This window comes from Notolabrus celidotus, chromosome 22, assembly GCF_009762535.1.
Source record: "Notolabrus celidotus isolate fNotCel1 chromosome 22, fNotCel1.pri, whole genome shotgun sequence".
Lineage (NCBI taxonomy): Eukaryota > Metazoa > Chordata > Actinopteri > Labriformes > Labridae > Notolabrus > Notolabrus celidotus.
Genome location: NC_048293.1, coordinates 10365418 through 10374118, shown reverse-complemented (window position 1 = coordinate 10374118; position 8701 = coordinate 10365418). Strand labels below are relative to the sequence as shown.

The 8701-nt window shown below is 39.3% G+C and overlaps 2 protein-coding genes across 6 annotated transcripts; one reads left to right on the top strand and one right to left on the bottom strand.

Moving 5' to 3' along the window:
• Nucleotides 1–1122: 1122 nt before the first annotated feature.
• rsrp1 (arginine/serine-rich protein 1) lies at nt 1123–4471 on the bottom strand. 5 transcript variants are annotated; one of them, XR_004629614.1, is made up of 6 exons: nt 3981–4456; nt 3068–3607; nt 2765–2913; nt 2390–2480; nt 1599–2147; nt 1123–1482 (listed from the first exon to the last, which is right to left on the bottom strand). XR_004629614.1 is itself a non-coding variant. In XM_034674866.1 (5 exons), exons 2-5 carry the CDS (start codon nt 3591–3593, stop codon nt 1324–1326), a joined length of 909 nt encoding a protein of 302 aa, XP_034530757.1. In that variant the 5' UTR covers nt 3594–3607; nt 3981–4262; the 3' UTR covers nt 1123–1323. The 5 variants fall into 5 exon arrangements, 1 of the variants encoding a protein (XP_034530757.1); XR_004629615.1 differs by having other exon boundaries at nt 1599–2144; nt 3981–4455; XR_004629613.1 differs by having other exon boundaries at nt 2390–2913; nt 3981–4471.
• Nucleotides 4472–5503: 1032 nt separating this feature from the next.
• mgst3b (microsomal glutathione S-transferase 3b) lies at nt 5504–8396 on the top strand. Its single transcript, XM_034674867.1, has 4 exons — nt 5504–5757; nt 5843–5965; nt 6320–6392; nt 7890–8396. The coding sequence occupies exons 1-4, from the start codon at nt 5632–5634 to the stop codon at nt 7988–7990; spliced, it is 423 nt and encodes a 140-aa protein (XP_034530758.1). The 5' UTR covers nt 5504–5631; the 3' UTR covers nt 7991–8396.
• Nucleotides 8397–8701: the final 305 nt, after the last annotated feature.

Here is an 8701-nt window from a genome sequence, read left to right as displayed (position 1 = left end):
CTGATAGCCTGAGGGAAGAAGCTGTTTCGCAGCCTGCTGGTCCTACATTTTTGGCTCCGGTAGCGTCTCTGCAAGGGCAGCAGGAAGAAACTGTTAAGAGGGTGAGTGGTGTCATTCAAAATGTTCAGGGCCCTCTTCCTACAGCCGCCCAGGAACATGTCCTGGACTGAGGGAAGTGACCCTCCAGTAATTTTTTTAGCTGTCCTTACCACCCTCTGCAAGGCCTTCCCGTCTGCCTCTCTGCAGTTGGAGTACCATGTTGAGATCCCAAAAGTCAAGCTCTCCACTGTTTATGTGAGTGGTAGGCAAACTGATGAGGGATGCGGGGAGGCTGGCTGTGATGTGTGGTTTTACAAGACGCTCAAAACAGTTCATCACTTTCGGGGTCAGAGTGACGGGGCAATAGTCATTTTAAAAAAGACACATTTGGCTTCTTTGCAACTGGTACAATGATGGAGGATTTCAGGCATCGTGGAACAACAGTTTGACATTATGAGAGATATTTGCTTCTTAGGGAGTATGATCTATTGTGTAGTTGTTTTTATAGTGGTTGTGTATTATTGTGTAGCTGTTTGTACAATGTACTTTGTTTTTAACAGAGGCATCGTCTCTGTCTACTGCCCAGGGACTACAGATTAGCTATTAGCTAACTCTGGTAGAGCTTGATGGCTGTACACTGTCTCTGTCAAAATAAACAAATACAAACACCTGATCACCATCATCTCCCTTTTATTCTCCTCGATCCCTCTTTCCAACCTCAACTTGGTTGAAGCAGATGGCTGCCTAACATGGGTCTGGTTCTGCTAGAGGCTTCTGCCTGTTAAGAGGAAGTTTTTCCTTGCCCCCATTACTAGCTGAATACTGTGAGGTTCAATGCTCATGGTGGATTATGATGAGATAAGTGAGTCCTGTCAGTAAGAGGGGACTGGATCATATCCTGTATTGATGTTAGGTCTTTGTTGATAATATACCGAAGTATGGTCTAGACCTGCTATGTTTGTAAAGGCGTCTTGAGATAATGTTTGTTGTGATTTGATGCTATGTAGAAATATAGATTAAGTTTATGAGATAGGAAATGGGAAAGGAAAGAAGGGTGACAGAGACAGTTTCTTTTTTGTTTTGTTTTTTCAAATAGTTGTCTTTATTGTAATGAATGAAAAACACAAAAAACAAGTGGAGGAAAAAGAATCCCACCTGAACGAATTCTTCACTTCTTCCCACTTAATTCTTAATATCTGAAAGGGAACATTGTCAATTAAATCAATAAATATGATTTCTACAAAATATGTACAGTATTTACAGTGGTACATGTATTTTGTCACTCTAGTGTGACATGGCAATTGAATGTTTGCGTGCTTTGGAGGTTCTGCCTGATTTAACTGCAACCCAGTGGCCATATGGCTTCCTGCTTTCATAGCTGTCCATTCTCGGAGTCACCTTGGCACAGGAAGGAGGTATCACTGTTGGTTTCACCACAGAATTCTAAAAGGACAAGAGTTGGAGATAAAAAAAAAAGTATTATATCACAAAATATATGTTTGAGGTTTAACATTAACAGTTTTGAAGATCAGAAAAAGATTTCAATTTGTGTGACTTACATTGATACTGAAAGAAATTTTCCCTTTTAGAGAAAATTTTGGGCTAGGCACATAATCAGGCTCCTCCTCGTTGTTCTGATTAAAAAAAAAACAAGCAAGAAAAACAGATTTAGACAAGCCACTGAAACTAAAGGTGAGTTTCTACAGTTTCTGAAGTTCATAGATGAATAGCTTCCATTTCCTTTACAATAAAGACACTTTACGTAGATGACAAAGTAAACTTTAGCTTTAACAAACTTAACCTCTAATGCATATTTCCCCCGTTCTTACTGCTTTCAAAGGCTAAGCTCTGCCCATTAAATAAATGTTCCCAAAGACAGACCTTGAAACAGAATGAACACAAAATTGCAAGGAAAAAGGATGCCTTCTCTTTCTATAGCGACAGAATGATGGCGGCGTAGGTTTCCCAGCCCCTCAGCACATGGCCCGTGTACCAACTTATCTTTGACATTGGGAGGAGTTCTTCATCTGTTTTTAGCTCTCTTGACAGGAATAGTCACTATAACGCAGTCCACACCCCTGCGCACCATCGGCAATTGGAGGACTCTGCTAAATAACAATGACCCATTTCAACTGCAAGCATAAATACACTTGTAATTTCAAAATTGCACTGTTCTCTGTATGAACAATAGTTGTCACGATAAAAAAAATCTAGTGTGTAAGACTATATGTATTTGATTAACAAATATACAGACTATGTGTAGTATGTTGATGAATCCAAGTACATGTGTTTAACAGCAAACCTCTAGTTGATAATTTAACAAATTTAACATTTTAGAGTTCTTATTAACCTTGCACACAAACACATTTTGTTGTCACCCATCACATGACAGCCCTTTAATCCCAGGTGCCGATGAGTGAAGAAGACCACTGTCATGTTATCTATGAAGACAGGAATAAATACAGAGAGTATGTGTGTTCTCGCAGGGGTCCAGAGGTTAACACAACAAAGAAATGAAACAACATGCACCTCAAGCTTATCAACAGGCAACTGTAGAGAATAGACTGAGGTTCACAAACTATAAAGGATTAACCCAACTGATAAACTGCAATAGTCAATTGCACATATTGCAAATCAATTAGTGGTTGGTAGACTGTATAGCACAAATTGTATGACTTGATATAACGTTACAAAGTCTAGCTTACATTAACACTGAGGCACCTACCTGTGAAAAAGTCTTTGTATAATGATGCGTAACAGTTGTCTCTGGCGGCACTGACAGGATTGGTTTTACGCTATCAGGAAGGTCCAGCTTCTCCACCCCAAGAAACTTCATAGCATTGGCCTTAGCAGCATTAAGGAGTTCCTTTTTATCTGGGGAATACAGATTACTTAGAAGTTATTATCATTTCACCATCAGTATCCTTTTGTCTGAGGGACACAGAAAAGTTTGAAGAGAATATTTCATGACATTTATATAACGTTTTTTAAGTGATATCAATTTCCCTATTTCATTTCATTAACTTACCATGCAAACTCAAACTGACAGAGCTTTCTGAAGATCTTGACTGGCTCCTGTGGGTTCTCATAGACTTGCTTGCAGGCCTGCTGCAACGCCTGGGAGACCTGGAACCTGAACGGGACCTGTTGCGTCTGCGATGGGAATACCCGTCTGATAAAGTTGCCCGGCTGTGCGAGCGTGATTTTTCCTTGTAGCGGCGTGATGGGGATCGTGGTTTTCCACTGCCGTGTTTAAGATGAACGTCACAGTGGCAGCGAGAGGAACGTCTGTGGCAACGGGGGTGAGAGCGAGAGCGGGAACTGGGCCGATAGGAGGTACTGCTTTTGGATGAAGAAGAGGAAGATGAAGACCTATGTCGTCTTCTGGAGTGGCCAGAGTCAGGAGAGCGATCACTGTCACACGCGGTGCTTGATCCGGAGCGTGAACCAGATGAAGAAGGGCTATTTTTATCAAAGATCACATCGATACCATCAGACCGACGGGCATGTGCCATTTCAGAGTGGTATTCTTTTACCTTTGCCATGGAATCCATTTTTGTACAACAGTCTGAAATGAAACAAAAGAATCGGTTAAATTATTTTTCGAAATGTACTTTTACGTAACATTCTCACGTAAGCAATACCAGCCCCATTGAACTGTGTAAGCCTTTGAGGCGTGATTACGTAAGTTTTCACAGTGCTGCCTCTAGCGCACAGCAACGGTTGTGTATTCGAATGACTGGAGAGTTCTGTAAAATTCCACCATGACGCAAACTCAGGACACTATGTCCTCAGAGTGTGCCCTAAGCTTCTGTTTGTTGTGAAGACTTTAACACTTCCGCTTAGAAATAACGATACACAAACAGCAACTCACTGTATGACATTTATTTTATAAGTCGGCTAATGCAATTTACATAAACGTTAACTCGAAGGTTTCTTACCAGGTCGCTTGAAGCTCGAGTCCGTCGTGTTCACGTCAAAATATCAGAAGTTCTCACCAATACGTATCGCGAAACGATAGCTTTACTGAAGTCGAGTAATAAAGTGTGGTAGTAATAACAAAGACTCAGTGTTCAGTATCTTTGTTCTCCAATATAGCCTTCCGTCGTCGTCGCACAGTCTGACACGAGGCTAGCTGAGAACAGCGGATATAGTAGCCTTTGGAAAATTCCAGTCACGTGACGTTGTTCCTTCTTCTTCTTCTTTGAGTAAGGCAGGCTAGACGCAACAACGGCGTATTGCTGCCCTCCTCAGGTCGATGAATCAGGTCCTTAGATCAATTATCATATTCTTGTGTACACTCCGGTTCTGTGCAATAACTCCAACAGTCTCTTAACTTTCGCCCAGTTGTCCAAGTTTAATAACGTGCCCATGCTAAAGACTGCTTGTCCAGCTGTTTGCAGGTCTCTGAACAGCGTCCTCCTTTCCCGAGCATATCTTTCACACTGCAAGAGAACATGACGCACTGACTCCACGTCCCCAGTCACATTTTCATCAGGGTGCTTCCCTAATCAGGGTCAGCCCACTCTTGAGCCCACAATGCCCCTGCCTCAGCCTAGTTATAACTACTGAGTCTCTTCTTTTGCACTTAACAAAATATTTTTCCTCCCTCTGAATTTCAAAATATGACCTCCCCTTTCTTTCATTTTCCCATGCATTTTGCCATGCATCTTTAACCCACTTATTTATAATTTCTTTATACTCCGGAAGACTATAGGGCAAACACATTCCAACACTTTCCATCTTTGTGGCTCTCTTTGCCATAGTATCTGCTCCCTCATTTCCTTCTATTACCATGTGTGCTGGGAGGGCTGGGACCCAAACAAATCCTACTTTTGATGTCTTTCTTCTTCTTCTTCTTCTGTGTATTTAATGGCGGATCGCAAACAAGTTTTAGGTGCATACCGCCACCTACTGTACAAGAGTGTGTATCATCATGTCATGTTCTCATTAAATTATTCCTATCAGTCGGTCTTGTGTCTGATTGGGAAATATATCACGTGTTGTTCTCATGATTTGATTCTTTTAAAACGACTCTTTTTGACGCTACTGCTTCAAAAGAAAGGATGAATCGACTTGCTTAGGGTGATAGAAATGTTGTCTCGAACCCTTGCCCACGCATCACTCTGCTAAAATGACACTGTCGCAAAACGCCTTTGTTTTCTAATGATATATCAAGTCAATTCAGCGTCCGCTAGTTCGAACCTACAGTCTATGGTTCGAACTCATTGTGTTATTAAAAATAATCACTTGGCCAAGTGGCATGGAGAAATGTATGTGGATCAACTTCCAGACAGTTATCCATAAATAACAATTAAAATGAGAAACATACTGTTTACAGTTCAAATAGATGAGAAGAAATTAGGCAGAATTAACCTTGCCCAAAATATGTGTATTTCTGTTATGATCGTATGGTAACCTTTCACCCAGCAGCCAGGCGATCTCGCGATAACTTGTAACCAATCGTGTTTTGTTTGTTACTTCCTGGTGCCTGCTTTATTGCTGTCCTAAGGTCCGCAAGTGTCCCAAACGTGCCTTTTGCTCGCCGTCGTACTCTACTACACTGAAACGCATTCTGAAATACAGTATATCATGGACATTATGACTGTGTTGCCGTCCAACTTTGGATATGTCATCTTTACCTACCTCTACAGTTGGATTATGCTGTGCTATTTAGGGGTTAAGGTTGGGGGTGCAAGGAAGAAGTACGATGTTAAGGTAGTTGATTAATGTCGCTCTAAAGTTTTAAGGGGTCTTTTCTTACGTCAGTGTCTGGCTAACTTGCGTCTATTTTCCTTTGCAGTATCCAACAATGTACAGCGACAAGGAGCCGGTGTTCAATTGTATCCAGAGAGCACATCAGAATACACTAGAGGTGTATCCACAGTGGCTTGTTTTCCAGACCATTGCAGCTCTTGCTTACCCGGTATGTTTATGTATGTTTATGTATGTATGTATGTATGTGTGTGTGTGTGTGTGTGTGTGTGTGTGTGTGTGTGTGTGTGTGTGCGCGCGCGCGCGCGCGTGAGTGAGTGTGTGCGTGCGTGAGTGTGTGTGTATTATTTTACTTGTTGGGCTAAGTGACCTCTAAAAATGATAACCAAGATAACAGACGTGTGGGCAGGGCCAGCAAGTCCAAGGGCCTTGACATTACTCCTTTAGACAACAGTCAATTGAAAAAGCCAGTGTCACAATGATTAAGCACTTTTGGATTGCATGGTTTTATCTTTGTATTTTATTTGTCTTTACTGATTTCCTTCTGCTTTGTGCAAAATTCCAGTTATCAGCCTCAGTGCTTGGGGCAATCTGGGTGACCAGCAGGTTTTCGTATGCCTGGGGCTACTACACAGGAGGTACGACTGACATGTTATTGTAACATGGATGGATTTAATATAGTGCATTATACGTTGTACCTAAGATTAAAAAACTATTTTCATGACATAAAGGGTTTAATTAATATTCCCAAACCAACATACTGCGCTCAAAACTCATACTCATGTTATGTAATGCTTTTTTATTATATTTTACATGATTCTAAGTTACATGCAGTTGCACTCCAAATTATTCAACACCCTATACAAATTAGGTTTATTTGCAAATTTCACAAATGTTCAGTTGTTTTCAATACACAAATCAAACAAGAAAAATATAAACAGCTCAACACAACTAATGTTTGCAAGTGTTTTCTCAAATTTCAACAAAAAAATGCCACTTTTGTGACTGCAGTCTCAGAATTATTCAACCCCCTAATACAATTGCTACTAAATGGACCCATTTGCCAATCAGGTGTTGTCTCAAGCACACCTGATGCAATTTATCAAGGGCTTCATTAATTACATCAGGTGAGGTTGAGATAGAACACATAAAATAGGGCTTTGTTGATGGTGACGTTCGACTAGATGTTAGAAATATGAAAGAGTCAACAGAATTGTCTCAAAAGTACAAAGAAGAGATCATTGCCTTGCAAAAACAAGAAAATGGGTACAAAATGACATCACAGGCACTGAATGTTCCTAGAGCTACAGTTAAAATCACATTTTTCAAGTTAGAAGTTAAAAGAACAATGGCTACACTACCATCAACAAAGCCATATTTTATATGTTCTATCTCAACCACACTTGATGTAACTAATGAAGCCCTTGATAAATTGCACCAGACGTGCTTGAGACAACACCTGCTTTTCAAATGGGTCTCCTAATAAGTAATTGTATTAGGGCTTGAATAAATTTGAGATTGCAATAATCACAAAAGTGGCATTTTTTGCTGAGCTGTTTAAATTATTCTTGTATGATTTGTGTATTGAAAAAAGTTTGTACATTTTGCAAATAAACCTAATTTTGAATCTGGGTTGAATCATTTTGATTGCAACTTTAGGTATAGCAAACATAAAGAAAAAAATAAATCAAAGTTGTTTTTCTTGTCATTGGTCTGTTAATGATCATTGACCCACGATTAGAATTTATGAGGCAAGTCCACAACTGCACTGCTTGTCATTAGGTCAAGGGTGATACATTTGCTCATGCTCTGACTGCTTTATTTTTATCCTATTACTAACTTTCACCAACATAAATGTATTTCTAAATATAAGGAACATTAACTCAGATTATTGATACATGGAAAGGCTAAAGGGATTTAGCCCAGGTGTAAGGGATTGCCTGAGCTTTTCCCCTTCTTCATTTATTTGTGTTTGATTAAAATAAATGGGTTAAGAGTGACAAATGATTCAAATCAATGAGGATGTGTTTTGACAAATGTAGTAGTCCTTATATCGTTTTATATTGTATTCTCTTTTTAAATTCTACTTCAGTTGAAGTTTTAATTGTCTGGTTTTATTTGTATGTTTTTTATAGATCCAGCCAAGAGGATGAATGGTGTTTATGGCTACATTGGATACTTTGGAGTAATCATTCTCTCCATATCTGTTGCCTTGCAGTTGCTTGGATTCTTTTAAAGAACTGCTATTTTGTATTTCTACTCAGTCTGCAGAGTTTATTCATTTATGCTGGCTTGCAGGATATTTTGAAATGCAAAACTTTGGAGCAGTTTATAAGCACTTGTGATGCTAATTTTGAATTGCAATGCTAATCATAATTGTATGTACTACTACATATATTTCTTAACATTTCAATAAAGGTATGGAACTGGTACTTAAGACAATAATCAACTGGGAAATAGATGTTGCTGCCTCAGATATAGTATGTTCTCTGTAATACCAGGGTTTCACACAGTCATCAAAGCTCCATGTGACTCACACATGATGTTGTAGGTACATATCTTCCGTTGGAATGTGACGCAAATTAGACCAACAGATTGTCTAATGGACATCTTAAAGAATAAATATGACCAATGAAACCGTTCCACTGCTTTATTTTTTTTATTTAAGGAATCTGTGTGCACAATTATCTATATTAGTGTTAATAAAAACAGTTTAAAAATGTTTTTTAGCTGCACATGAAACCCTGTTTCACTGATGCAATCAAGCATTTAGGCTGTAGGAAAAACACAATGCCCCAATTTAACATTCATATCCGTTTGTTGGATTCTATAAAAGTTTATATGCATCTCTTTTTGCTTTGCTTAGTTTACTCAGGTAATATTTTCATAATCCAGATAAACATGTGCTGTAGTGAACAATAGGTTCATTAGTAAACGTGTTACTGTA